At 50.5% G+C, this 27,358-nt stretch overlaps 2 protein-coding genes across 4 annotated transcripts; one reads left to right on the top strand and one right to left on the bottom strand.

Moving 5' to 3' along the window:
- Window positions 1–936: 936 nt before the first annotated feature.
- On the bottom strand, window positions 937–21,329 carry PHYHIP (phytanoyl-CoA 2-hydroxylase interacting protein). 2 transcript variants are annotated; one of them, XM_037496524.1, is made up of 5 exons: window positions 21,190–21,329; window positions 8,539–8,732; window positions 7,180–7,354; window positions 5,017–5,134; window positions 937–3,378 (listed from the first exon to the last, which is right to left on the bottom strand). In XM_037496524.1, exons 2-5 carry the CDS (start codon window positions 8,701–8,703, stop codon window positions 2,844–2,846), a joined length of 993 nt encoding a protein of 330 aa, XP_037352421.1. In that variant the 5' UTR covers window positions 8,704–8,732; window positions 21,190–21,329; the 3' UTR covers window positions 937–2,843. The 2 variants fall into 2 exon arrangements, with proteins under 2 accessions (XP_037352421.1, XP_037352422.1); XM_037496525.1 differs by lacking the exon at window positions 21,190–21,329 and adding an exon at window positions 12,101–12,124.
- POLR3D (RNA polymerase III subunit D) lies at window positions 21,230–26,518 on the top strand. Of its 2 annotated transcripts, none has more exons than XM_037496523.2 (9): window positions 21,230–21,337; window positions 21,565–21,734; window positions 22,728–22,771; window positions 23,380–23,531; window positions 23,665–23,789; window positions 23,976–24,144; window positions 24,510–24,775; window positions 25,224–25,376; window positions 25,533–26,518. In XM_037496523.2, the coding sequence occupies exons 2-9, from the start codon at window positions 21,570–21,572 to the stop codon at window positions 25,653–25,655; spliced, it is 1,197 nt and encodes a 398-aa protein (XP_037352420.1). In that variant the 5' UTR covers window positions 21,230–21,337; window positions 21,565–21,569; the 3' UTR covers window positions 25,656–26,518. The 2 variants fall into 2 exon arrangements, with proteins under 2 accessions (XP_037352420.1, XP_037352419.1); XM_037496522.2 differs by having other exon boundaries at window positions 21,230–21,327.
- Window positions 26,519–27,358: the final 840 nt, after the last annotated feature.

The raw sequence follows: 27,358 nt of genomic DNA on the forward strand, positions 1-27,358 counted from the left end.
CTCCAGCAAATGCCTTAGCCCAGCACTGTCTGACCAGCCCCAGGCAGCCCAGGGCTGGGCGTCTGGGGAAGGGATGAGACCACGCTCTGCGGAGGAAATCTGCATGTAGCTCTAGCTCCACCCCCACCCTGCTTCATCCCCCTCAGCCCCTTCTAGAAGGACACTGAGAGCCAGTCCTCTCCTCCTAAGAAACCCTGAAGGGTTCACTAAAGGAAGGCTGAAGCCTGCCCCTCTGGGAGACTGGAAACCCATCAGCTGGTGCAGGGGCGCCTACCCAGAGACAGGTGGAAGGGTGCCGGAGGTCACTCCCTGTCCTTGGAATTCTGAACTACACACACTGCCCACTGCGCCTTTCAGCCTCCTCAGCATCTACGACTCCACAGCGCCCCCTGGTGTTATTCTGGAAGAAGGCGCAGCCTCAGTCAGTGGAGCATGTGGCCAGACCCTGGGGAGGGCAACGTGTCTGAGAAGGAACATGCTTTAGTCTTACTGTCCCAGATGGCCCCTGGCGGAGACATGGGGAGACAGGACAAGGAAATGGGAAGATTCCAGCTTCTGAATCAAATTCTGGGCACGGTCACCTCCTGGATGTAAGACAAGACTTTTGACTTCCTTGTGCCTCAGTTTCTCCATCTAATACATGGGAATAAATAATATGGCCCAGGAAAGACTGAAAGAGCAGATGCATGTGAAAACACCCAGCCTGATGGCACATAGTAGGCCTTCAGGAGGGTTTCTTTACCCTTCTTCAGTTTTCCATCCTAGCCCAAAGAGGCTGTGCCTCAAGTTGTAGATGACACATTTGGCCATGAGCCAGGCAAGGTCAGTGAGGTGACTCTGATTTTTCTGGAGCTTCTCCACTCCAGCAGAGGATCATTTTAATAAGTCCATAATAATAGACGCAGAAGTGACTCACATCTGCAAAGAGGCGCCCTGCTGGGGGAGGAGGGGACACTGGGCTCTGGGGGAGGGAAATTCAGTAACATCTGGGTCTGAGGGAAAGGCAGGCTGCTGCAGTGGGAAGAACTTCCAATGGGGGGTGACGGGTCCTGGAGGCCTTGGTTAGACCTTCAGATTGCTGTAGAGTCTCCCCTAAGAGGCCTTAGTTTCCCCATCTGCAAAATGTAGGGTAGCACCAAATAACCTCCAAAATCCCTTCCAAACTCAGGGTGTGGCTTTGTTTTCTGAACCCTGCCTTCCACGGTAAGATTTGGGGCACCCTTAGAGATGACACCAGGCAGCCTGCCCTGGGAGACCCCTCATTCATGCTTCCCCATGATCGTACAATTTGCCCACCCTCCCTGAGCCCAAAGAGAGGCGGGGCTCAGGCCATGGCGGTTTATTGAGCACATCGCAAGCACAGCACAGGCGGGTGTGCCCCAGCCCAGGGCAGACACAGGGGCCAAGGGAGGGCAGGGGGCCACCCCCACAACAATGCTGTCAGCAGAGGGGGACAGGCCTGGGGCCTGTGTCCTCTCCTCCATGCATCTTCCAGGGTCCCCAGACCTTCTGACCCATGCTATGGGGACAGCTTGCCACTGCTCCCCCTGGCTACAGAAAAGGCCACCAGCTGTCCCACCTGCCCCTCGCCGAGGTATGGCCTTGTTGGCCAGCTGGTCCCTTCTGTCCTTCATCACAGAAATCTGGCTGTCACTGTGGGAACTGCTCTCCTCCACCTGATATCACTTCCACCAACCCCCAACAGCTAGCTGCCTCTATCGGCACCTCTTCAGGTCACCCCACCTGGTCTGCTTGTCCCAGGGGTCCACCTGCATCACCTTTGTGGCCATATAAATTAGGAAGTAGGTGAAAATGCTGGCAGGCCCTAGAAAGACTTCCCCAAGAATCCCCCAGGGAAGGGATTCTGCCAATAGGCTCAGGGTGGGAGGGGGTGGCAGGGAAGCCACAGTCCAGATCACACACAGGCACAGTGCAGCGGGCACCGCAGCAGAGAGCGTGAGCAAAGCGCACAGCCAGGCAGGGCGCCAGGGCTCTGCAGGAAAGCCACCCTTCCTAGCTCCATCCCGGGCCCCCTCAGGGCACGAGGAAGCCCACTCCCACTGAGGAAGGGGTCCTTCTGGGTCTCAGGGGTCTCTTCCCCCCTCCTCGACCCCAGTGGCTACCATTCCAGACCCCAGGACTCTGAGCAAAGGAGAAGGTACACTGGGGTATGTACCATCTCCAGATAGAAAAGGGGAAAATCCTAAAAGCCCAGAGTCCCCAAAGCCACGAGAAAAAGAGTCCCTTTCTGGAGGGCAGGTGGAGAAGGGGGGCAGCTCTCCCCATGCAGGAAGAGGGTGCTGTGGGCAGGGGCAGCCCAGGGCCACAGAGGTGAAGGAGACTATTTATAGAGGGAATGGCCAGGTTTGGAGCAGGGAGCCCTAACTCAGAGGGTCGGGCGCTCTGCGGAGGGCCCTGAGCCAGTGGGTGGGGCTGAGGAAGGGTGCCCACAGCTCGCTGCATCTCCTCCAGAAGCAGGCAAGCTACACGTGGGTTCCCTGGGAGAGCCCAAGGCATCAGGTCTCCATGGATGGAGGCCAGGGACGAGGCAAGAAACAGCAGGATGGGAAACCAAAGGAAAGGGAGATCTCCAGAAATCCAACCCACCCAGCACCCTATCGTGGCTAAGAAGCCTTTCCAAGTCCCCTAAGCCTGGGTGAGCGGTGCCTACCAAGAGGGCCACCCTCTTTTGCCTCTAATGTCAGGGGGTGGGGGAGCGGGGAGACCAATGGCTCGGAGGGAACAGAGGGGGGAGCAGGGGAGAGAAAACCAGCTCCCTGAACCTAGGCCACCAGAGCAACCTCCTGTCATCTCTCCCCGGGCCCCCAGCTCCCCAGGAGTCCCTAGCGCCCCACACTGATGTTGCAGGTCTTGCAGCTGGGGTCTTTCTTGGCGTCGGCTGTGGACAGGCTCATGAGCTGGTGCCCACTGATTTCCCCCAGCGTGCCCAGGGACAGGTCGACCGGCTCAGTGTAGATGATCTCCAGGATGAGGTCCTGGGCGTGGCGGAACACCAGCTCCCCATCCTCCACGCTGCAGGTCAGGAACTTGTTGCAGGCAATGTCCAGGAGGGGCAGGCGGTCGCGGCAGAAGCGGTCCCCCAGGGAGCCCTTGGGCGCCAGCACTAGGATGGCATAGTGGTAGGCCGTGTACATACAGTAGAAGTCCGCAAAGTAGAGGTTGGTGCTGGGGTTGAAAAGGCGCTGGGCGGGGATCTGGAAGCGCCAGCGGCCATAGGGGGAGTCTTGAGGGGGCTGGCCAGTGTTGAATTCTGTGTTGCAGCTGAAGAAGACTCCGTGGAGCATGCCACTGGTTGGGGAGCCGTGGCTGCCACTGTTGTCTTTCAGGTACGGCTGCAGCATGTTCCCGCAGTGGGTCCTGCCGACCCGGGGGGAAATGCCAAAGGAAAGAGAAAATGCTGGTTAGCTGGGCTGAGGCTTGCCTGGTGTGTGTGTGTGTGTGTGTGTGTGTGTGTGTGTGTGTGGTCGAGAAGAGAGTGAGACTAGCTCCCAGCTCTCCCACCAGCTGCCGCCTCCACCAGTCACAAATAGAATGTTCCAGAATGAGAGCAGGGAGATGGGTTGGAGATGGGCTGATCCAGCCCACTCCTTCACTGAGGAGAGATCTGAATTTGCCACTTCCCTAACTTAGAAATGGGCTTGCACGAAAAGCAAGACCAACACAATCTGGTCTTTCAGGCCACACCTCCTATCGGGCCTACACCCGCAGGTAACAGTCCTCGGACCACATATAAATCCCAGTCCCTGGTTGGTCCTGCCTCTGAGCCTTTGCAGCACTCTTCCCTCAGCCTGGGCTGCTCTTCCCACCTGTCTCCACCTGGTCCAACAAACTCCCAATCATCCTTCAAAGCCCAGCACAGGTATCCCCTCCTCTCCAAAACCTTCCTGGAACATCAGACACTTGCATTCAACAAACTTATCACTGCTTACTACATGAGGATATTGAATTTTACTCAACAATTACACATACTTATGTTCAATCTGTTGGTGCTATAAGTTAAACTGAGGTTTTAGAGAGGAGGGACTGGGCTTTTACTCATCTTTATATCCTAGCACATATGGGTGTCTCTCTCTTCCTTGCTGATAAGAGGAGCCCCAACTGGGTCAGTGCCCTACCACTATAAACCGCTAGTACAAACACCTATGCTAGTCCTGCCAGGTCGCGCTACCCTGGAATCAGGTGAAATCACCCTACCCCCGCTGAATGCAATTACAGAGAGAGAAATCATGGTGGTTTGCCCCAGCCCAATGCAAAAGGGATAAGGACTTGGAGCAGTGGCAGCAGTTGAGGGAGTGTGAGCAGTGCCTGGTTCAGCTTCACTCTTGCCTGATCCTGGCTGTCCTCTGGGCCTTAGGCTCCCTGTCTGTAGACAGGGTATTGAAGCAGATCCTTAATTTTTCAAGCATTTTGGTACTGCAGAGTCCTGTTTTTTCCCAAGAAAATTATACATTGGCAGGTGATAAGCAGACAAAATTGAGGCTGCTCTGTTGCATGATAGACATGGGGCCCACCAAACCTCATCCTCTGATTTCCTCAACACTCCCTTGGCCCACCCTAACGGGTTCCCTGAGACACCTCCCTAGAGCACACGGTTTGAAAACCATGACCTGGTCCACGCTCAGAATTCTTTTACTCTATGCTCCTCTCACCACCTCTCCCTGGGACCCAGGGTCTGAATTGAGAGATACTGACTTTGGCAATAGAATCCAGTGGAAGCTGTCATAGAGGAGGATCAATCCCTGGAGCTAGTTCACCCAGGTCTGTTAGCACGGTGCCCCAGGGATCCCCACACCTACAGCCCTCTCCACCCCTAGGGATCGTCCCCAGTCCCAAGCAGCCATCCCCGCTCCCGCCCCCCAGCCAGCCTGTGATATGAGGGTGTGGGGACTCCAGAGGAGGGTCCAGCCACCAAGTGTGTGGGATGACATCAGACAGCCAGGGCGGAGTGGGCAGGGGCGGGAAGAAGTGAGACCTGCCCCTCTGGGGCCCCTCTACCTGGCGTGCTGGAAGTACTCCTTGTGATGGTTGCGGTAGAAGACGGAGAAACGGAGCATGCGGCCTGCGATCTGCTCTGCCTTCTCTTGCAGCTGGGCCAGGTGCTCCTTGGCATAATCTGCAAGAGTCCCTGGGTGAGCTGATAGTCCCTGGGCTCACCACCCTCACTGGCTGGCCTATCTCTATCCTCAGAGCTCAGGGGAAGCCAGACAGGAACAGCCTGGGGCCTGGCTGGGTCATGGGATGCTGTCTGTCCTGCACACCCTCCTTGCTAGAGGTCCAGGGCTCTCTGGGTCAGAAAAGGTAGGAGACTGACTGTACGGTTATAGTTATGTCGGGGGCCCAGGGACAGTAACCCAAGGCCATCCTCATGTGGAAAGCGGTAGTAGGCAAAAGAAGGGTTGAGAGGGGAAAATGTTTGGTCCTTTGGAGAGAGCCCCTCAAATGCAGCAGGTAGGAGGCTGCCCACTTCCCACACAGGCACCAGCTGGAATTACATGTGGGGGTTTTCAAGGAGCCTGCGGATAACCTAGTTTGGTCTTCACAGAGGTGAATGCCTAGGCAGACCAGGGTCTGCTTCAGCAGCCTAGGAGAAGCAGGGAAGGTTGGAAATATGGGAGTAAAAGTAGGCCCCTGTTCATGGGCCAAGGCCAGAGGTTGGGGCCTGGAGCCAGGCAGGGCTGCTGGAAGCCAAGGGAGAGACTTTGTGCAAACTTTTCAAAGGTGCCCTTTCCTCCTTGCTGATGAACCCCTGGCCAGGGTGCATGGCCTGGCAAGAGGAGGTAAACTGGACAGCAGCCATCCCTAGCTCCCCAGTTGGAATTAAACTACTCAGGGTAAACCAAGAGACTTTGCGCCACAAGGAGCCAAAGCATCCCCAGAGAGCGGGGTTTTGCAGCTGAGCTAAGACAAAGTATAGCTCAAAAGACAAGCTCAAGGAGACTTGGGACACAGGTCTTGGCAGACACTCGAGCCAGTAGCCTGCAGGCCCGAGGCTAAGAATGTTCTTGCTCCTTCCTAGTGACAGAGGGCGATCTGGAGCAGTTCCCACTGTGGACACCAGAAGAATGGAAAATTGTGGGGCAGATCCTGGGTCATCAGTGACCAAGTACAAACAAGCCTGGTGTTTGTTCACACTGGAATTTACAAGCTAAGTTCTACTAAGGGAGCTTGCAGGGCCATTGAATAGGGATCATTTTCCCAGGCTAAGTGGAGGCTCAAGACAAACAAAATGTGATTGCCCCACCAAGAGTCCATTGACTGGTGATGGATAAACCAGATGTTTACCACACAAGTAATGCCACACAAAAGGGTATTATTCAGCCTTAAAAAGAAAGGCAATTGTGGCACATGCTACAACATGGATGGGCCTTGAGAACATCAGGCTAAGTGAAATAAGCCAGACACAGAAGGACAAACACTGTATGAATCCCATCACAAAAGGTCCCCAGAGTAGTGAAATCAACAGAGAGAAATTGGAATGGCTGTTGCCAGGGCCTGGAGTGAGGGGAACAGGGAGTTGCTGTTTAACCACAGAGAGTTGGAGTTTGGGAAAATTAAAAATTTCTGAAGACCAGAGCTATGGGGGAATAAGAAGCAGGGGGGATGAGTAAATGAGAAGCAGGGGGAATGAGCAGGTGATTTATGCATGAAAACCAGATCTTTGGGGGTGGGTGTGAAGTAGTAGATACGATGGTGAGGGGTGAAGCCGTGCACCTGAAACTTGCACAGCTGTGTTGTAAAACAGTGTAAACTCAGTTAAAAAAAAAAAATAGTTCCGCGATTGCTTGCATAACAATGTGAATATCCTTACTACTGCTGAACTATATATTTAGAAATGATGAAGATGACAAATGTTATGTTACATGTATTTTGCCACAATTCAAAATACATATATATGCTTGCCCCAAACCAGAAAATGAGCCCCAGGCCTTCACGGAAGTGGGATTGCCAACATGAAGAGGAGCGCCAAATCCACCTCCTGCACGGCACAGCAGGCTTTGGGGTCCCAACGGGAGGGGTCTCATGCACATACATCTCCCCACAGTCTCGGTGTGGTGCCCGGTGGACAGTGGGTGGTCCTAAGAGCTTGCTGGGTTAAGATGAAGCCCCTCCTGACCATAACTAAACCAGATGTGCCAAAGCAAGACAGCAAGGCCTCACCCCCCGTGCAGAACTCCACTGTCTCGCTCCAGCCAGACACCAGGTACTCCCCGTCGCTCTGCTTCACAGCCGTCTGCACCGCCACGCTGTACTCTGTGCGGGGGCTCAGGAACCAGTGGCCTCTAACTGTCATGGGCAGCGGCACGGCCTTGGCCACCAGCTTGGTGGGAACATCCTGGGTAGGGGGGCAGACAGAGAGCCAAGAGTCAAACTGGGAGTCACACCCAGTCTTGGCATTGCCCCAGACCTCCCACCCCCCAAACGGCCCCTCGTCTTCCCGCAACTAGGGAGGATTCAATGGCTCTGTGCCTTGGCCACCACCTTCCTGCAGAAGCAAGCAGTGGTCATGGAGAATGCCATGCAGACAGTCCCCAGCACCAGCCCTCCTGAACCCCCCACTGCCCCTTCTCTTGCAAACTGAGCAGAAAGGCCCGTGGGGTGGAGGCCTGCAAAGTTGAGGACAGCGAGACCTTCGTTTTCGAGGGAGACTTCGAGAGCTCTGCACACGGCTGTGCCGTCTCCACGGCAACTGCAAATGCTGAGAAGCCAGGGAGGAAGGGAAAATATGCCTTATTCTTTGGGGGGAGGGTTAAGGGGGTGGTGTTGAACATTCACGTCACCGTGGCAACTGGCCTGCCAAAAGACACCCAGATCGGGAGAGCCAGTTCCAAAGAGAGAGAGGGTGAGTAACCCACACGAAGCAGTCGTCGTGGGAACGGGCTCTTTCCCACCTCACTCTCCCCCCTTCCTCTGCCAGCTGGAGAAGAGGGGAACCTTCCTCCACCCACCCCCACACCAGCTCTAACCCAGGAAGGGCACCCTGGCTAGCCCAGCTCATTCCTTTTGTAAACCCAACAAATAATGGGCCAGAGGGCCAGGAGCAGAGGGGACCACAGGGCTTGAGGGACGGGGGGCAGGGAGAGTCGTCTTCAGGGAAGACCAAGCAAACGGTCTCACCCTGCCCATGCCCTTGTTATCCAGCCAGCCAACAAGTCTGCTTCCTGAGGGCCTTGTTGAATGCTGACGCCGTCCCCAGGTGTGATGCCCACATGGCCCACCGACCTGGGTGCTCCTGCCCCGTCTGAAGGCCCAGCTGTGATGCCAAGAATGGTGTCCACTCTGCACCAGGCCCTGAGTCGAGCACCATGCAAGCAACACCTTGCTGAAGCCTCTGAGGACCAACATTATTGTCACCCCCTTTCACCAGCAAAGGGACTCAGACTCAGAGAGGCTAAAAAACTTTCCCAGGATTACACAGCAAGAAAAGTCTGGATTTGAATCAGGTCTCTCTGACTCAGCTATCTCAGAGTGTGTCCCATTATTCTGACTCCTTTAAGGGTTTGGGTACCCCCTACTCACCCTGTGTTTGAACTTGTTGGAGTTCTTATTCTCCTTCTTGTTAAGGTCAATGAAGTAATGGGTGACACGCTCCAGGTCAGTGTTCTCCATGGTCCAAGAGATGCGAAAGGAGTCACAGGTTATGTTGTTGACCTCAATGCTGTGGGGTGTGGACAGCAGCTCCATGCTTCCCGCCGGTTTGTCTCCTGTGAGGGCTGAGGGGAGAGGAAGAATTGGCACCTCCCTCCCCACCATGGAGCTTTCTGGAATGCCCTACTTCCAATCTTCCTCGAAAGGTGGAACCTGGAAGACCCACTGCTCCGTCCTGCCTCATTTAGTCAGATAGAGGGATTGCACCAGGCAGGAAGACAGGCGAGAGGACCAAAGGTGGGGTGGTGTCCGCTGGGGGACTCTTGGCTCTCTTGGAGGGTCTGCAGAACAGACGGCACCTGACAGGTGGCAGAGCCAGTGGGAATGTTGCAAACGCCGGGTGGGACAGATTTGCAGCAGATGGAGCCGAGGAGGGGGGCCCTCAGCCAGCAGGCGTAAAAAGAGAAAGGGGTGGGGGTGTAGAGAATGGTACAAAGCGTAGGAGAGGCAGGAAGAGCCCACTGAGGGGCTGGGTGAAGGTTGAGGCAGGTGGAGGGTGGTTACTACCGGAGGCCAAGGGTACTGGGGCTCTCGGGCCCGGGACCCCCTCCGCTCGGAGGTGGCTCAGCTAGGGCCACCACAGTGCAGGGCTGAGAATACAGGTGCCACAGAGATGCAGGTGGACCGATGGCCAGGGCAGCAGGGACCAGCTCTGCCGGCTCTTCTTCCTCCTCTAATTCCTGCACCAGCACAGTCTCTGGCTTGATTCTTTTCAATAATTAGTTTGACTTGACATCTATTAAGGGTCAACAACGCAACGTGCTAACAATTTCACAAACATCATCTCAAACAACAGGCAGGTATCAGTGTTATCCCCATTTTCCAGATGAGGCAGCTGAGGGTAAGGGTACTAAGACATCAAAGGTCACAGAGCCAGAAATTAATTTAAGCCCAGATCCATCCCATTCCAGGGTCCGAGCTCTTCATCATTAAGCTAAGATTGTGTTCCTGTGTGTGTGTGCGCGCGTGTGTGTGGTGTGTGTGTGTGGTGTGTGTGACGTGTGCACAGGTGGACGTGTTATTACCGTTGCTTCCCTCCCTCCATCCTTCCCTTTCAAACAGCTGCATCTTCTCTCCCCACCTCTTATTCCTTCGCTTCTACCCCCGGCTGCTGTTCAGGAGTAGAGGACACTCCACCAGCACTCCCTCCAAGGCTCAGCTAGGAAGAGCTGCCCCTGGCCTTGACTCTGGCCCCCCTGAGCTCTGTGGGTGGGGAGAGGGGCTGCCCTGGGGCAGAACAAGAGTGTCTGTTGGGCATTTGCTTCGTGCTTTCCCAGCTCTTCCTCAAGCCCCAACACCTTCGTTTCTGGGGAGACCTCTCCTCCCCTCCTCTCTTCTCTCGACCTCTTCTTCCCTTGCCAGGCATTAAGAGTGAGGGTACCTTGTGCCTTCCCAGGCAGGTACTTCTATTTATAGTTTCCAGAAGATCCAACCCACACTTTCCTGTCAGTTAAGCCTGCTCTGGAGCCTGGCACCTCTCAATTAACCCGTGGGCTGCCTGTGGGCAGGCACAGGGTGAAGCACATGAGGAACGGTCCTCACCTGCCCCACTGTGTCACCTGAGTTCTGGCTTCCTTTTAGTTTTCCACCCTGAAATACAACGTGTGCCTGCCTGTTGTGAAGTTCCACCAAATGCCAGTAGCTTCATGCGCAGGGAATCCTGTGGTAAATGAGCATGGGGTGCTACCAGGTCTGCCCCAAAATAAAGCAGAATGGAACGAGGTGTCCAGAAACAATCATATGACAACAAACCCATTTGTGGTAATTCTCGGGGATGTGTGAGGAGCCCCCACCCCCACTGAGGACTCCCCAGGGAGACACACATGTGCTCCTCACACGCACCTGCTCACATGCACCCACACACACCAGCACACACTCCCACTCAGAGAGGACCTGAGGGGCTGCACCCCACAAATAAGGGATGCTGTTTATGCTGCCCTGAGGGGGAGCACCTAGTCCTTTGTCAGAGACAGGGGCAGCCACCTTTGGAGGTGAGGGTGTCCAGGAACAGACACATCCTTTCTTCTCCACAGCCCTGGGGGCTGAGCATCCTCCCCCACGCTGGCTTGGGAAAGTGGCAGTGAGTGGCGCTGAGAGAACAGCAAAGCCAGAGTGTCCAAGGGTGGGCGTGAACCCTGGTCCTCCAAACCCAGATGATTGGAGAAGAGAAGGGTGTGAGGGACAGGTTGAGGCAACACCTGAGAAACACCCACACTTCCATGTAAACCCACCTAAGACAGGCATTTACACACCCACACACAGGCACAGAGCACACGCACGCGCACACGCGTGCACACACACACACACACACACCAAGGATGCCCACCCACACCTGCCCACGGGCTGCCCACACCTCCTCAGACATTCTCACTCCCACACACTCCCCTGCGCACACGGGTACCTTCTGCCACCTTCCACATTCTAAGAATACCCCACAATTTTCCCTCCACAAGCTGTCACTTCCATGCAGACCCACACATGTTCAGTGCCCAGGCACACACATGTGAACGCACACCTTCTCACAAGCCATATTTGGGGGAAAGGGAAGCCACAGGCACCACGCCTGCGTGCCGCCCCCACAGAAAGCACCCATATGCCTGCTCGGGCACACATGTACATTCCCACACGCGTCCCCCGACCCTTGTTCTTTTCTCACTCAAATCTTTTCAAGACACAGACTTTGAAAATGTGTTTGTGTCTGGCAACACGCTGCCAGTCCCGATACTGCACATGCCAACAGGTTTGAGCACCTACGCAGGTTGGCCCCCACACAGTGGCTTCTGCCCACACTCTCCTCCCCCCACCCACTTCTGCTCTGGGGGTTGTACCTCCCCAAAGAGAAGCCCTCTGGTGGCATACACCCCCTCTGTCCACATGACTCCCACACGCATGACGAGGGATATGTCCCCCCATAAATACACCACTTCACAGTGCCCCCGCCTACGTATTCCCCACAGGCTACTCAGTGAAGTGATCCCCCCACATGTACCTCACGTGTACAAGAAATACATGCCACACAGCAATCAAAACCCACACATGAGCACGACTACATGCCGTCAGAACTACCTACGCAAGCAGACCTCCAGCTCCGTGCAAGTGTGCACACGCATCTTACACACAGATACCCCTTGCCTGTGCCCATTCAGAAAAGCCACCCTCATGCCCGAGGGAAAGCTCCCCCACCCTGCATCCCAGTTGGCATCGTTGGCTGCAGCAGAATGGTCACGGGGTGACTATGATGCCCCAGAGACCAGACCCAGCTGTGAATCCTTTTGCAAAGGTCCTGGGGGAAGGGGACAAGGTCGTCACCCTGACTATCCTGGTGGGCACTGCAGGCAGTGACAGGACCCTGGTATCCCCAGCCTCTAGCCCCTGACCACCAGCGTCCCTCTTGGATTGACAGCAGGGCGTTCAGGGGAGCAAGGGCACTCACCTGGCTCCACCAACTCTGCAGAGGAAGACCTGGAAGAGAGGGAAGGGAGAGACCCCTGTGCGGAAAGGCTCCCCAGGTAGGGGGGCAGCGGCCGGCCGGCCAGACGCTTGGGTCACAGCAGAGGTCTGTCGGTCCTCTCGTTCTTCCGGCCGCCTCCGAGGAGGCTTATTCCATACCCCGCAGGCAGCTCCTGGCTGGCTCTGCAGCGCACCGCTGCTGTCCCCGAGAGACGAGGTTCCCAGCAGCGCGCAAGGAGAGAGGCAAGAGCGAAAGAAATCAAAGCAGCGTGGAGGAGAGAGAGGCAGAGAAGGCGAGGAAGAACAGAGAGCCAGACCGAATCTGGCTCCACCAATGGGATCAGCGGCTGCCCAGCGTCAGGTGACAGTAAGCAAGCCTGGTCCCTGCTCGCCTGGGCTGGTGGGAGGGGGAGAGGGCAAAGGGACTCCCTGTCGTCCTCAGAGACCGGGCGTGGCTGCCACCTTTGCCCCATTCTCCCAGGACAGACTGCCCTTTGCGGCCCCTCCAACGCACCCCTACCTGGAAATTCTCACTTGAATGCAGCCCCTAAACTTTAGGATGCTGGGAGAGAGGTGGGGCTTAGCCTGAGGGTTCGGGAGCTCCAAAGCCAGGGTTCCAATTGGGGGAGGGGAGGGGAGCGCGGCTGTGAAAGGGAAGGGCCCAGAGGGGTTATGCATGATGGGGTTTTAGTCTTCAATCTGAATTCTCTGTTGGGGCCATTTGCTAATTCGTAGCTCCGTTTTTCTTGTGGGGTTTTTTTGCTTGTTGTTTGTTTTTTACCAAATCTATCAAAAGCCCCAGAAACTCTGATGGTCTAGGGTGATCCTCTGGCTTCTTAGCGATTCCCAAGGAAAGGGGCAAGAGCGAGGGGATGGGGCAGGGAGAAGGTGTGAGAGGCGAGAAAGCGGGAGGAGGGGGGGAGGAACAGACAGAGCTTGGAGTGTCCTCGGCACAGCTGGTTATGGGCTCGGAGGAGTCAAACCCTGAACACGTGCCAGAAAGGGGACATGCTTCTCTCTTCTCAGCAGGAGGTTTCTCAGCAGTAATGAGGGCCCTCTGGACATCGCTGTGAAGACACTTGAGAAAATTTAAATCAAGCAACCAACAGTACTGAAGAGTTCTTGAAAAGCACAGGCTTTGCAGTCAGACGAATAAGGTTAGAATTCTCGCTGTCACTTTCAGCTGGGTGACCTCGATGAGCTACTCAACCCCTTAGAGCTTCAGTTTCTTCATCTGCCAAATGGGACGATGACACAGGTTCATTGCCACCGCTGAGACAATCATGCAAATCTCAGCTCTGGGCCTAGGCCTGGTCCACAGTAAGAGTGGACTGTGGGCGCAGAGATGGAGAAGTGTGGGGAGGGAGAGGCAGGGGCAGCAACCAGACCATGCAGGCCTCACTGAGAGCCTCAGAGAGTCTCAGACAGTGTGAGCTGAACCTAAAGGACACTCACTAAGAGGAGGGCACGGGCAGGTTAGAGGAGGTGGCACAGTGAACAGAAAGTGAATGGTTCACAGAAAGCAAAAGACAAGCAGAAGCCAATCCTACCCTAAAAGGGTGTGGGGGGAAGAAGCAGGTCTAGTCAGGTCGAGCCCCAGAATGTGGCGTGCTGTGTTTCACCCAGGCAGGATTAGGCACTCCCTGGGCCAAGCAGAAACAGTTGCCGCCCTCACACACCTACACTGAAATGTTGAAACTCCAAAGGGATGCAAAACATAGTCTTGGGATAGTCAAAACTAGGCATCTGAACCCAAACCTACCCCTCAACCAACCTGAGGGGAGGCATGAGGAAAAAGTCAGGTTCCTGAAACTTGATGAGTTCTTCTGTTGAAGGAAAGCTTGTGCCAGCACTGCTTTGCCCTCACCTTCACAGAAAGGCACATTGAGACCTCTTGAGATCATATGTCCCAGGCAGCAAACAATATGCCTTTGTGGAGCTGAGTGCGAGCACCAGGTGTAGGCCCAAACCCTCTCTGGGCACCTGCCTCTGCTTGCCTCACACGACTTCTCACAGATCATGTCAAAAGCACGTGGTCGGAAGAAAGCAAAATGTGCCAAGTAAAACCATGTCTACGTCAAACTGAACAATCACCATGATGATCTACTTCTGCGTTGTTATTCTTCGCCATTTTTTATTATATAAGTAGCTTGTGACATTGCCAAAAGATGAGAAGATTGAATTCTAAAATTTAAAAGAGAATTAAAAGTGCTCATTTTCCCAATAGAAATAAGCACATTAGGTATACTTTATTAACAAAAATGGAATGAAAGTACAAATACTGGTTTATAACTTGCTTTGTTCACTTACCAGTGCTACACAGTTTTCTGCAATGTTGTTTTAAGTTGCTGTGTATGTTCTATTGTCAGGTCATACCTGACCATGAATTCTTTTTTTTTTTTTAAAGATTTATTTATTTATGCATACAAGAGCTGGGGTACAGGCCAGAGATGTGGGGGATGAAAGGATCCACCAGAGACAGAGTGGGGAGTAGGCAGACTGACTGAAATACACTGCTGAGAGGAGCAGCGGGCGAGATAGGAGAGGTCTACTGCACCATGTGGGTTGCTACCTGGCCAGCCGGGGATCGAACTCGTGCTGCAGAGACTGTGGATTGCTTCATAATGCGGTGCTTAACCCCTTGCGCCACTAGGGAGGCCCCTGACCACAAATTCTTACAGCAAAATGTCTTCATATACTTCAGTTATATCTCCAATAAAATATGAAAGGGCATGGACCTTATCTGGATTCTTATTTATTTATTTATTTATTTTAATTTTTTCCCCTCCATACCACTCCCTCCCTGGACTCTTATTTAAAGTGAAAAAAAAAAAGGCCTCCCCGGTGGCACAGTGGTTGAGCATTGGGCTGCAAAGCTGCCCGCAGCCTCTGCAGCGCCGGTTCGATCCCCGGCCACCAGTGAGGGTCCCACATGGCACGCAGACCTCTCCTGCCACCCGCTGCTCCCCTCAGCAGTGTGCTTCGTCAGTCTGCGTGCTCTGCTCCCCGCTCTGGCTCTGGTGAATTCTCTCACCCTCCCGCGCTTCTGACTGTACCCAGTGCTTGTATAAGTAAATAAATAAACAAATAAATAAATCTTTTAAAAAAAAAGTGTAAAAAAAAATTTTAATGTGGCAATAGGGAAATTTGAATACAACCTGAATATTCAATAATATTTAGCACTAACTGATAATGATATTTTATGGTCATTCTTTTAAAAGAATATCTTTCAGAGCTCCATATTATAATATTTATGGATGGCTGATAGGATATTTGTGATTTGTTTCAAAATACTCTCGCCAGGTTAGCAGGTTGAAGCTGGTTACTTTGGGGTTCAATAAGGTATTCTCTCCATTTTTGTGCATACTTAGAAGTTTCCATGGTAAACATTATAGCTAAGCTATGATGATAATATTAACAAAAGCATTTCTTAAACAGCAAAACACAATGCTAGGCATGTGATTCTCACAACAACCCTGAGAGTAGATCCATCAGGCCTATTTAAAAAGATAAAGGGTAGAAAGTAAGACTCAGTCCATAAGTAGTAAAACTGAACTCATATTCAGGTCTGAGTATGAAGGTTGATTCTTCATGGTAGGTGGACGCACAGCAAATTTAGAGTCTCATGTAATAAAGAATGAGGCTGTTAGTGAACAAAATCTATAGTCTTAATACTGCTTATGCACTTTATAGACTCACAATGTTCACCTGTATTTCCCCATGAACTCAGTGTGGTGCGCTCGTGAGCCAGGGAATGCACAACACCCAGACAGTCCACACAAAGCACAAGCTAACTCCCACGTGCTGACAGTGATGGGTGGGCAATGGCTGTTGATAAGAATAATATGGAGTTTCATGGCTTATTTACTTTATCTTTTTGATTTTATGTTTAGACATCTACAACCCTCACTGGTCATCTATTTTGAACCTTCGAAAGAACGCTAACGTAATGCTACAAACTGGACACATTTCTGAGAGCATTCACTCAACTAAATATAAGATAAGTAAATGATGTAATGTAATAGAGTTAAATACAGTATAAGAATATACTAAATTATGTAGCATTTTAAAAGCATAAATATTTTAAAATGTTAAAACAAGGAAAAATACTGAATCATATTCCTGACTCTTAAAATCTACAGAAGAGGGCCTCCCCAGTGCTGCAGTGGGTTGAGCACGGTGCTGTGAATCTGCCCACAGCCCCTGCAGCACGGGTTCGATTCCTGGCCAGCCAGGGAGATCCCCACATGGTGAGGCAGACCTGTCCTGTCTCGCCCGCTGCTCCCCTCAGCAGTGTCTTTCGTCTGTCTGCCTGTTTTGCTCCCTGCTCTGTCTCTGGTGAATTCTCTCACCCTCCCACACTTCTGGCCTGTACTCCTGTACTTGTATAAATAAATCTTAAAAAAAAAAAAAAAAACCTACAGAAGAGACACTAGTGAAATGTTGGAGGACCAAGGAAACTTCAAAGACAGAAGATAAAGAACAAGAAAGAAAGAATTATAAATGAAATGAGAAATGGAAGGTCTAATCTGATAGATTCAGGAACTGGAAGTCATCACATTATACCTGAGGTGGAAGAGCATAGCCAAGGAACCACGGAACACACCTTGACAAATTGAATACACAAACAGCAGCCATCCACAAAGACTTCCTTCCCTTCACCCAGTGTTTGCCTCACTACTTTATTAAAAGAGTGGCATAGAGAAGAACTTATGGAGAAGACATATGACGATGCAGCACAAAGATCATCAATGGTGCCAGAGTTAAATTACTGATGCATTCCACATTGCATCTTATTTTACCAACAACACATCCAGGTTTGCTACTTAGTCTCACTACAAGCTGGATTTCATTCCCTCATTCAACAAACATATATCAAATGCTTACTAAGTATCAAGAATTGAGGATACTGCAATGGGAAAAGAAAAAAAAATCCCCTGCTTTTGTGCAGCTTACTTTTTAGTGGACCATTCTGGAAATATCTGGAAGCGCTGACATATTAGATCTATTGAATGAAAGAGAGGAGTTGAGAATAACAGCAAGATTTTTGACTTGAATAACTAGAAGGATGGAATTGCTGATTACTGAGATAAGGACCACTTTGGAGGAGTTTGAGAAGGAAGATCCAGAGTTTGGACATATATTTGAGATATTCATCAGACATGCAAGTGAAGGGGTGGGATAGTCAGACAGGTACATCTAGAGTTGAGACTGAGAAAAAGCACTAAGGAGCCATGGGAATACAGCTCACTGAATCCATGCCGAAAGAGTAATATAGAGAAAAAAGAAAAGAGTTCTGAAAACTGAACCCTAGAGATCTCCAATCTTTGGGGTCAAGGATATAAGGAGGAAAAAACAAATAAATGCCTGCAAAGTGATGCAAACTAATTAAGATAGAGAACATGTAATAGCTTGAACTTGGATAGCATTCTCATACCACACATTCTTTTTATTTTATAAATGTATTCAAAACAGTTCTTTATTTGTTTAGCATTTTCAATGACCATCAAGGATTCACAGAAGCAGGTTTTTCACAGAATGTTTATATCTTCTGAGACCTACACTTGGACTTAAAAAAACTGTATTTGTCCTTAGTGTTTGATAATTAGTTTCATTAAGTGATCAGAAAAGAATGAGGCTATTTTCATTACAATGACATATGTGGAAATAGAATGCAATGAAGTGTTATTATTAACAAATTAAGAGCTGCTAGAATTATAGGTGTGATTACATGGAGTTCGACTAGTAATAACTATTAAGTGTGTTCTGATGTTAGATAAAAGAATAAAAACTCTTCGGGAGAATCTGAAGTAAAAGGTATTAGAGCAAGTACGAAAGAATGGTGCTGAAAGTACATTACCCTAATTAGAGGAAGGCTGATGAATAGTCTTTTTTTAAAAAAGATGTATTTTATTTATTTATGCATACAAGAGCTGGGGTGTAGGCCAGGGGTGCAGAGGGGTGAGAGGATTCACCAGAGACAGAATGGGGAGCAGAACAGGTGGATCTACTGAAATACACCGCTGAGGGGAGCAGCCAGCAGGTGAGACAGGAGAGGTCTGCTGCACCATGTGGGTCAGCTCCCTGGCCGGGGATCAAACTCATGCTGCAGTGGCTGCCATAGCTTCATAGCGCTAAGACGTAACCCCTTGTGCCAAGGAGGACCCTGATGAATATTTTTAAAGTGAAATTATCACAATCATTGTTAGAAAGTAACTCCCAAAGTACTAAAGGTAGAAGGTTTGGTTTAAGTCTTCTCTTGTTCTTTTGGGATGAAAAATGCTGTGAAAATCTAATAAGCATGGGAAGAAGGAAACATTTTAAAAATTATGTTGTAAGACAACATAGTGGAATACTATTTAGCCATTAAAAATAACAAGTTAGAAGTGTAACTCAGAAAAATGTTTATAGTATATTGCAAAAGAAAAAAGCAGGTTATAAACTATATGTAAATTATCTAATTTTTAAAAATCTACATGCACAGAAAAACTTCAATTTATTGAAAGTTAATGGGATAATAATGACTTTAATTTTCTTTTGGATGTTCTTTGAAATTTTCCCAGTCTTCTGAAATAAGTAATTATCTTTGTAGAAGCCAAGCAAAAACGCAGGAAATAAAAGCCTGGTGTATCTCAAAGCCCAGAGACTGAAATCATAACAATCTTATCTTGGGCTGCCTGCAGAAACTAAGGGTACTGCGTCGGTGTGTGTATGCGTGTGTAGCTCTGTGTGTGTGTGTGTGTGTGTGTGTGTGTGTGTATGTTTGTGTAGCTCTGAAGAGTTTTCCTTTGGTTAGGTTTGGTTATTATAAAAGCAATATGTAGGAAAGAAGTTGAAAAAACTCTGGTTAGAAACCAACATAAGGGGGCCTCCCCGGTGGCGCAGCGGTTGAGCGCTGGGTTGCGAAGCTGCCGCGGCCTCTGCGGCGCCAGTTCGATTCCCGGCTGCTCCCCGGCCACCGGAGGAGGGTCCCACATGGCGCACAGACCTCTCCTGCCGCCCGCTGCTCTCCTCAGCAGTGTCCTTCGGTCCTTCTGCCTGCTCTGCTCCCCGCTCTGGCTCTGGTGAATTCTCTCACCCTCTCGCGCTTCTGACTGTACCCAGTGCTTGTATAAATAAATAAATCTTTTAAAAAAAAATGTTAGCATAATATTATTAATATTATGGCATTTTTATTAGCATATTATTAAATTGGCCAAAAATGTTTAAAATTTAAGAGCCAAGATTCAACAGAATATGGCAAAATGTTTATATGTACAGTGCATATATATATATACATACATGTTTATTCACATATATATTCTTAGTGGGGATACATATTAGCACAATCCTTTTTGAAAGCAATCTAGCAATGTAGATGAGGAACAGTAAAATATGCATGTTTACTGCGGGAAGCAATTTGGCAGTTTCTTCTAAAATTAAGCCTACAACTACCATTCAACCCAACAATTGCACTCATGAACATTTATACCAGAGAAATGAAAACTGTGTTCACTCGAAAACCAGTGTATGTATGTTCATAGCAGCTTTATTCCTACTAGCCAGAAAACAAAAAACAAAAAAACATGGAAACAACCCAGACCTCCTCCAAAGGATGACTGGTTAAATAAACCATGGATGCTCAACAATGAAGAGAAATGAACTATTGATATACACAATTTGGATAAATGCCAGGGAGTTATGCTGAGTGAAAAAAAGCAATGCCAAGAAATCACACACTGTATTATCGCATTTTTTAATGATTTCCACTTTTGAAATCACAAAATTGTGGAAATGGAGAACAGATTAAATGGTTGCTGGGGTTAGTGGGAGAAAGGGGGATGTGGTTACAAAAGGGCAATTAGAAAATCCTTGTGATGGAAATGTCTTGTATCTTGACTGTCAATGTCAATATTCTGGTTATATTGTAGGAGTTCTGCAAGATATTACTTCTGAAAAAAGGAACTTGGGATCGCTGCATTATTTCTTATAACTACAATGATCTCAAAAATCGTTTACTACAGAAAGTGTACATCTCACTATAGCCATTTTCCCACGTGTGATCATGGTACAAGGGATATAACCCAAAAGAAGAAAATAATGTTAAATAGACCACAGTGTTAATTACAGCAGGGAAAACAATCTAAATGTCCAACCAAGAAAACAGATAAATCATGATATAGCCACCTAAGAGTTATGCAGTTGTGTGATGAAGCAACAACAAAAAAATTGAAGATGAAGTTTCAAAATTGTAGTACAATATGTCAGCTCTGTGAAGGGGACTGGAATATATTGCAAAGATTGTAATGGTATTACGCTATGTGGAATTCTAACAGGAATGTTTTCCTTCCCTCAGACTTTCCGTAATGATTGCATGGTTTTTACAATGGCTTGGGAAGAGGGGGGTAAACAGTAAAACGCATTTTTAATGATAAAATTACAAAGGTTGGAGTCACAGTAAAACTTCTTTGAATTTGTCCCTCCCAGTAGGGCAAGCTTCGTTTTTCTCAGGTTCCAGGCTTGGTTGCACTAAGAACTCACACCGGGCCACAGTCTGAGCCCAAGGCACGTGACATGAGGCCCCAGGGCCGACCACCACAGTTGCTCTAGCACCGCCCAGAGCCCCACCGGGAGTCCAAGGACTAGACCCCGGGGATGAGGGGATGAGGGCGAGACTGCTGCCGGGAAGTGCAGTGACCACTCCAAGGTCACCAAGGACCCTGCAGTCGCGGGTCGGCCTGGTCCAGGGCTCCCAGGCTGAGTGAGGGTCCTGCTCTTTGACCTGCGTCCCTCGCCCCAACCCGATCCACGACCCCACTGACCCCCACTGCTCCCAGGGGCTCCGCGAGGCGCGTCCCCATGTTGTGCCGTGGAGGCTGCCAAGGTCCCCAGGCCCTGGGCTCGGCGCCTCCATCCTCAACCTTGGACCAGGACCCTCGAGAACTGTACCGAGCAGTAACCTAGACCAGTCCCCGCTTCCTTTTTCGCCCTCTCAACCCAGCTTTTCCCGACTCCGGGAAGAACCGGGAAGAGAAGGCGGAGGGGAGCCCGGCGCCGCCGAATAAATACTGTGGCCCGGCCCCGCCCACCTACCTCACTTCCGCCCCGCGGCAAGATGGCGGCGCCGGGGCCCTGCCACGCAGACTTCCGCCGGGTGCCGAGACCGAGGGAGGGCTGCGGGCGGCGTTGGAAGTGAAGTCGCGGCGCGCGTGGTGTGGAGCCGCAGCCCGGGTGCGCTGGGGTGCGTCCCGGCCATGTTCCCGGCGGGTTGCCTGGGGAGAGGGCGAGCTAAGAGCTCCAGCCCGGGAAGCCCGGGGAGTCTCGCCACGTGGGATGGGGAGGAGCTGGACGCTGCGGGAGGGACGCCCTGACTGGGGGGCGGGAGGCCACGTGAGTGGGGTTCCGCCCAGGGTCCGCGAGTTGGTCCCCTGGAGTGAATTCGTCGCTTTTTCCCCCCTCCCCTCCCAGGCAACATGTCGGAAGGAAACGCCGCGGGCGAGCCCAGCACTCCGGGAGGGCCCCGACCCCTTCTTTCTGGGTCTCGGGGGCTTATCGGGCGGCGACCGGCGCCTCCTCTCACCCCGGGCCGCCTTCCCTCCATCCGCTCCAGGGACCTCACCCTCGGGGGAGTCAAAAAGGTACCCCACGGCATCTTTCTAAAGCTACCTTGAAGGCCTCTGGGGTTCAGTTAATGTTCTTGTAGGGCATACTGTGTGCCAGGCCTAATGGGTCTCCTGAATCTTGTCCCCAGACTTGGCCTACGCATTCTGGGGAACCTGAATGCCTCAGGTTTAGGTACTGGGTGCAAGATGTTGAGGTGGTGTTCAGAGGTGACGGAAGGACAGACTCTCAATTATTTCAAGATGTGCAAAAGCAACTTGAGTAGTGTTAATTAAATGTGTATTTTGGACACCTTTAAGAAATCATCCATGAAGACACACAGGTGGGCATAGACTTTTGTCTGTAGTTTTAGAGCATTCTGAATTCACATCCCAGTGTGCAAATTTCTGATCTAGAACATAATGTATCTCAGGCTTTGCATTGGAGGCTCTTTGACTTTTCTTATTCCATGCATGACTGTAGATGTAAAGCATAATCCTGGAAGGGGGAGGAAAAGAGGATCAATGACACCTTAATGCAGCCAGTTTTTAAGGACTTAACTTTACTTGGGAAACTCCAGTGGTAGTCTTGTTACAGGGCGTCCTTTCCCCTTAACAGTCTAAATGTGTCTTGTACTTGTACTTGTCAGCATGGCAGATCCTTCTCTATTTGAGCCTTGCTGCTAGAGCCCTTTCTCCACAATACCCACTGGTCTTTATAGCAGTCTGGAGAAGAGAAGTGAGGTTAATTAAGTCCCTTTGCTTTAAGAAGTCCTAAAAGCAGAAACTGAGGCTGCTCACTAAAATTTTTTGGTGCCCCTTCTCTGTATAACTCCCTGCCACCACAGCATGGCATTCCTCTTTCCCAAGCACACATGTATCTCAGTAGATCTTTATCAGCAGTGTAGAATGTGCAGAAGTCCGCCATGGTGCTCTTGATCCATAGAATATGCCCTTTGGGAGTTTTTTATTTTCCTCTGTAGTTTGGTATTGGAACTTATGAAATCAGTGACTCCTATGTTTTACTTTCAGAAAACCTTCACCCCAAATATCATCAGTCGGAAGATCAAGGAAGAGTAAGTTACTAGGTGTTCTGAATACTTGCCCCTTACTTACTTGCTCTGAATTTTGGGTTTGGGGAAATAACTAAGTGTATGGTTCAGAAATTTAAATTTGTGTTTTTAATTCTTCTCTCTTGTAATTTTCAACCTGGATTCCTAGATGATTTCAGTGTGCAGGCTCTTTTTAAAAACATTGATGTGTGGGTGTCCAACCCTAGAAATTGTGATTTAACTTGTTTGCAGTGAAATGGAATGATTCTCTTTTACAGCCAGAGTTGAGAGACTCTAGTTTAGGACGTATTTTCCATAAAATTCTTTTGTATAACAGCCTTCCTGCTTTCAGTCTATACAAAAAAAATCTACATCTTTGAACAGTCTCTGTAATTCAACTTTTGGGTTATAGTTCTTATAAATACTCTCACACAGGAAGGTAAAGTAAAACACACTGAAAGACTGCCTAATCAAGGAAATGAGAAATATTTTCAATTTAGGACAGACGTCTCTTCTCATGTTGTAGTTACTGGTTCATAAACTCTACTCAGGTGGAGTGAAGTGGTGGGGAGAATGAGACCGATTCTTTGAGGCAGAGTGAGTGGGTTCCCTTAATCCATTCTCTTTTCCAGGCCCAAGGAGGAAGTAACCATCAAGAAGGAGAAGCGTGAAAGGGATAGAGACCGGCAGAGAGAGGGACATGGACGGGGCCGGGGTCGCCCAGAAGTGATTCAGTCTCACTCCATCTTTGAGCAGGGCCCAGCTGAAATGATGAAGAAAAAGGGTACAAAGCTGTGGGGGCTCCGGGAGGAAGGAATCAGTGGATTTCAGTTCAGGCTGCCTGAAAGCAGGGCATGGGCAGTGCCCCCCACCCCCCGTTTCTTCCTCACCCCTGTGTTTTGGGTGATTTCCCACAGGCAACTGGGATAAGACGGTGGATATGTCAGACATGGGGCCCTCTCATATCATCAACATCAAAAAAGAAAAGAGAGAGACAGACGAAGAAACAAAACAGATCCTGCGAATGCTGGAGAAGGATGACGTAGGTAGCTCAGGGGAGCTTTGTGGCTTTGGAAAAGGGCTTCTGGGGAGCCAGGGTCAGGGGAAGAAGAGCTCTGATGTCCTGGAATCCTGGTGAGCTGAGCATGAGTCTTCCGTTAGGAAAGGGCTAAGCTGTATGTGTGCCAGCCAGGCCATGCGAACACCACCCTCCCCCTCTTTTTGGCAGTTCATCGATGACCCTGGACTGAGGAATGATACTCGAAACATGCCTGTGCAGCTGCCGCTGGCTCACTCGGGATGGCTTTTTAAGGAGGAGAATGAAGAGCCAGATGTTAAACCTTGGTTGACTGCCCCCAAAGAGGAGGACATGGAGGTGGACGTGCCTGTTGTGAAAGGTACTCTGTGACTATTCCATCTCATCTCCTTTTCTCTGGTTCCCCTGCCCCCAAGAAACGAGCCTCCCAGACTGCTGCTGATAAGCAGGTCCTCTCCATTCTAGCTATAAAATACATGAGCTGAACAAAGGTGCTAAATTTCCATTCTCAGGAGGGTTCAAATGCTGGCATGGATGGTGGACCTAGCCTCAGATCGCCTTGTGTACATAAGACACACAATTTTCCTCCATCCTTTTTTTCTAACCAGTGTCCAGGTTCTTAGCTGAATGACAGTGGAGAAGACGGGAGTGAAGGGATGGGTGCAGTGATGTGGCATGCAGGGTGGTGGCTTGATAGCCCTTCCATTTGTATCCCCCTCTGGGCAGTGAAAGAAGAACCACGAGATGAGGAGGAGGAGACCAAGATGAAGGCTCCTCCCAGAGCAGCCAGAAGGACCCCGGGTCTCCCAAAGGATGTGTCTGTAGCTGAGCTGCTCAGAGAGCTGAGCCTCACCCAGGAGGAGGAGTTGCTGTTCCTCCAGCTGCCCGACACGCTCCCTGGCCAGCCTCCCACTCAAGACATCAAGCCTATCAAGACAGAGGTGCAGAGCGAGGATGGGCAGATGGTGGTTATAAAGCAGGAGAAAGATCGGGTATGCTTAGGGTAGAGTTCTGTGAACGTTCTGGGGCCCAGACTGGGGACTGCAACCTGTGGGGAGAAGTGAGGGTGTGCTGTCCAAGCCAAAACTCGGGAATAGTATGCTCTTGTTCTTTTTACCGACTACTACTAATCTACTCTTTCTTGTTCTGGACTTTCCACTTCAACCCCAATTAGATGTGTATGTTGACTTTTTGCAGTGAAAAACTTCGAACATATGGAAGTGAGCATAAACTCTCATGTATAGTCATCCAGCTTCAGCAGTTACTGAAACTTTGTCAACTTTTCTTGTTTGCTGTGGGTTTTGTTAACCGTAGGAAAAGGCCCTTTGGGGAGCTCATTTCATCCTTTGTTATTGGTGCCTGCCTTTGGAAAGGGTTCATTCACAAAGGGCGGAGGAAACAATTCCTTACCAAGTTTGTATCTCCTGATTCTCTTCACAGGAAGCCAGGCTGGCAGAGAATGCGTGTACCCTGGCTGACCTGACAGAGGGTCAGGTTGGCAAGCTGCTCATCCGCAAGTCGGGAAAGGTGCAGCTTCTCCTGGGCAAGGTGACTCTGGATGTAACCATGGGAACCACCTGCTCTTTTCTGCAGGTGAGAACCCAGGGGGTCAGATCAAGACTTTGAAAGAGGGGCAGGGTGTTGAGCAGTCGATGCTAAATAGAGGAGAAGTTTCAGTTATAGCAAAGTCATCGGATTGAGTTGTGGGGTGGGGTTTTGCTTCTCACTGCGTTCTCTGTCGTTTGGCAGGAGCTGGTGTCTGTGGGTCTTGGAGACAGTAGGACAGGTGAGATGACAGTCCTGGGACATGTGAAGCACAAACTCGTATGTTCCCCTGATTTTGAATCCCTGTTGGATCACAAACATCGGTAAAATGAGCAGAGGGAGGATGGTGGTGACTGTCGCCCACAGCTGCTGCTTGCTCGGACATCTGGTTCTCGATTCTACGCAGCCCTGAGCGGGCCTGTTTAGCCCACCCACTCCCACCTTTGGCAGACGTTGTTGAACTTCCCCTGCAGCACACGGGGCGCTCTCCCACCGCATCTGTGAGTGGCACAGTGACCTTCCCACAGCGTGGATGCTGCACCTTCTTGATGCTGGAGGACTTGCCCCTCTATTTATTTTTATATTTATGTCTTGTCAGTTGATTGCACCCTTCCCAGGTTGGGGGGGAGGTGAGGGAGTTTGTGGACAGTGCACGATCCTCCTGGTCACCTCCTGGTTCTCAGGGTAGGAAGTATAAAACTGCTGCTTTTACTTCCTCCTTCCTCCTGAGATATGTCAGGGAGGGAGCAGGGAAGTTTTGAGTCTGAAACTCAAGTCTTCAGTCCCAGCTCTCAGTTACAGTTGTGTGACCTTGGACAGACTACCTAACCTTTCTGAGCCTCAGAGTCCTCATCTGATAAAAATGAGGATAATACCTACCTCACAGGGTTGTGTGAGGATTAAGTGGAATATTACAGATGACAACTCCTTGCACAAGGCCAGACATAAACAGTAGGCACTCAATAAATGTTAGTTTCCCTTCCCTTTGCCTGAGTCTATTTTCAAACAAAATAGGGATTCTGGGGCCTCCCCGGTGGCGCAGCGGTTGAGCGCTGGGTTGCGAAGCTGCACGCGGCCTCTGCGGCGCCGGTTCGATCCCCGGCTGCTCCCCGGCCACCGGAGGAGGGTCCCACATGGCGTGCAGACCTCTCCTGCTGCCCGCTGCTCCCCTCAGCAGTGTACTTCGGTCCTTCTGCCTGCTCTGCTCCCCGCTCTGGCTCTGGTGAATTCTCTCACCCTCCCGCGCTTCTGACTGTACCCAGTGCATGTATGAACAGAACAAACAAACAAACCAGCAAAACAAATAAATAAAGCATGCCTCTATTAAAAAAAAAAAAATAGGGATTCTGGGAATCTCTGGGATGAAGTGACTAGAGCTTCATCTACCGTCTCTCCCAGGCCTGGTGCCATGAAGGTACAGGCTTAGGCTCTTGTGTGCCCTTTTTCTCCTGAGCACTCCTAGCCAAGTGTGTCCTGTTCACGGTGTAAGGCGCTCGTGGGAGGTTTTGTCAGAAGTGAAGAAGTCAGAGACGACTCCTGGCCCCCAACAAATGCCTTTGTGTGATACGGCGGTCCCACGGCTTACTCCCTCCATTCTTACCTCTTGCAGTAAGTACATGGTACTCTTCGAACTTCCACTTGAATATTTCTCAAATCTCTGACCACTCGTTGAGAGTTTGCATCACATTAGGTCAAGTTCTGCTGAGAAACAACCCTTGTGAGGTAGAAAGTAATAATTTGTTGAATAATGAACACCCTCTTTGACAAGCGACAGATGACCTCCCACTTAAAAAGCTTTGGATTTGAGAGGCCCACCTCTCTGTCTCCTGTCCTAGATCCTGGGGCTGCCCCATCCTAGCTGGCCACACTGGCCTTTCCTTTTATAGCCATGTGGCGTTCCTTTCACCAGATGTTCACACTCTGGATCCTTCCAATGTGTAGTCCCTGGAGTAGCACCTTCACTTCAGTGCATGTCCATAGGGCTGAGTTTGCTCCTGGTGCCATCGGGGGGTGTCTTAGCAGTTAGGGAA

This window comes from Talpa occidentalis, unplaced genomic scaffold (assembly GCF_014898055.3).
Source record: "Talpa occidentalis isolate TD23 unplaced genomic scaffold, MPIMG_talOcc4v2.1 talOcc4.8, whole genome shotgun sequence".
Taxonomy (NCBI): Eukaryota; Metazoa; Chordata; class Mammalia; order Eulipotyphla; family Talpidae; genus Talpa; species Talpa occidentalis.

Coding starts and splice junctions, on each gene's coding strand:
- POLR3D (XM_037496523.2), top strand. CDS start 21,570: ATGTCGGAAGGAAACGCCGCGGGCGAGCCCAGCACTCCGGGAGGGCCC. Junction 22,772..23,379: donor AGTCGGAAGATCAAGGAAGA/GTAAGTTACTAG, acceptor TCTCTTTTCCAG/GCCCAAGGAGGAAGTAACCA. Junction 24,145..24,509: donor GGACGTGCCTGTTGTGAAAG/GTACTCTGTGAC, acceptor CCCTCTGGGCAG/TGAAAGAAGAACCACGAGAT.
- PHYHIP (XM_037496524.1), bottom strand. CDS start 8,703: ATGGAGCTGCTGTCCACACCCCACAGCATTGAGGTCAACAACATAACC. Junction 7,355..8,538: donor CCAACAAGTTCAAACACAGG/GTGAGTAGGGGG, acceptor CCCCCTACCCAG/GATGTTCCCACCAAGCTGGT. Junction 3,379..5,016: donor GAGTACTTCCAGCACGCCAG/GTAGAGGGGCCC, acceptor CCGGGTCGGCAG/GACCCACTGCGGGAACATGC.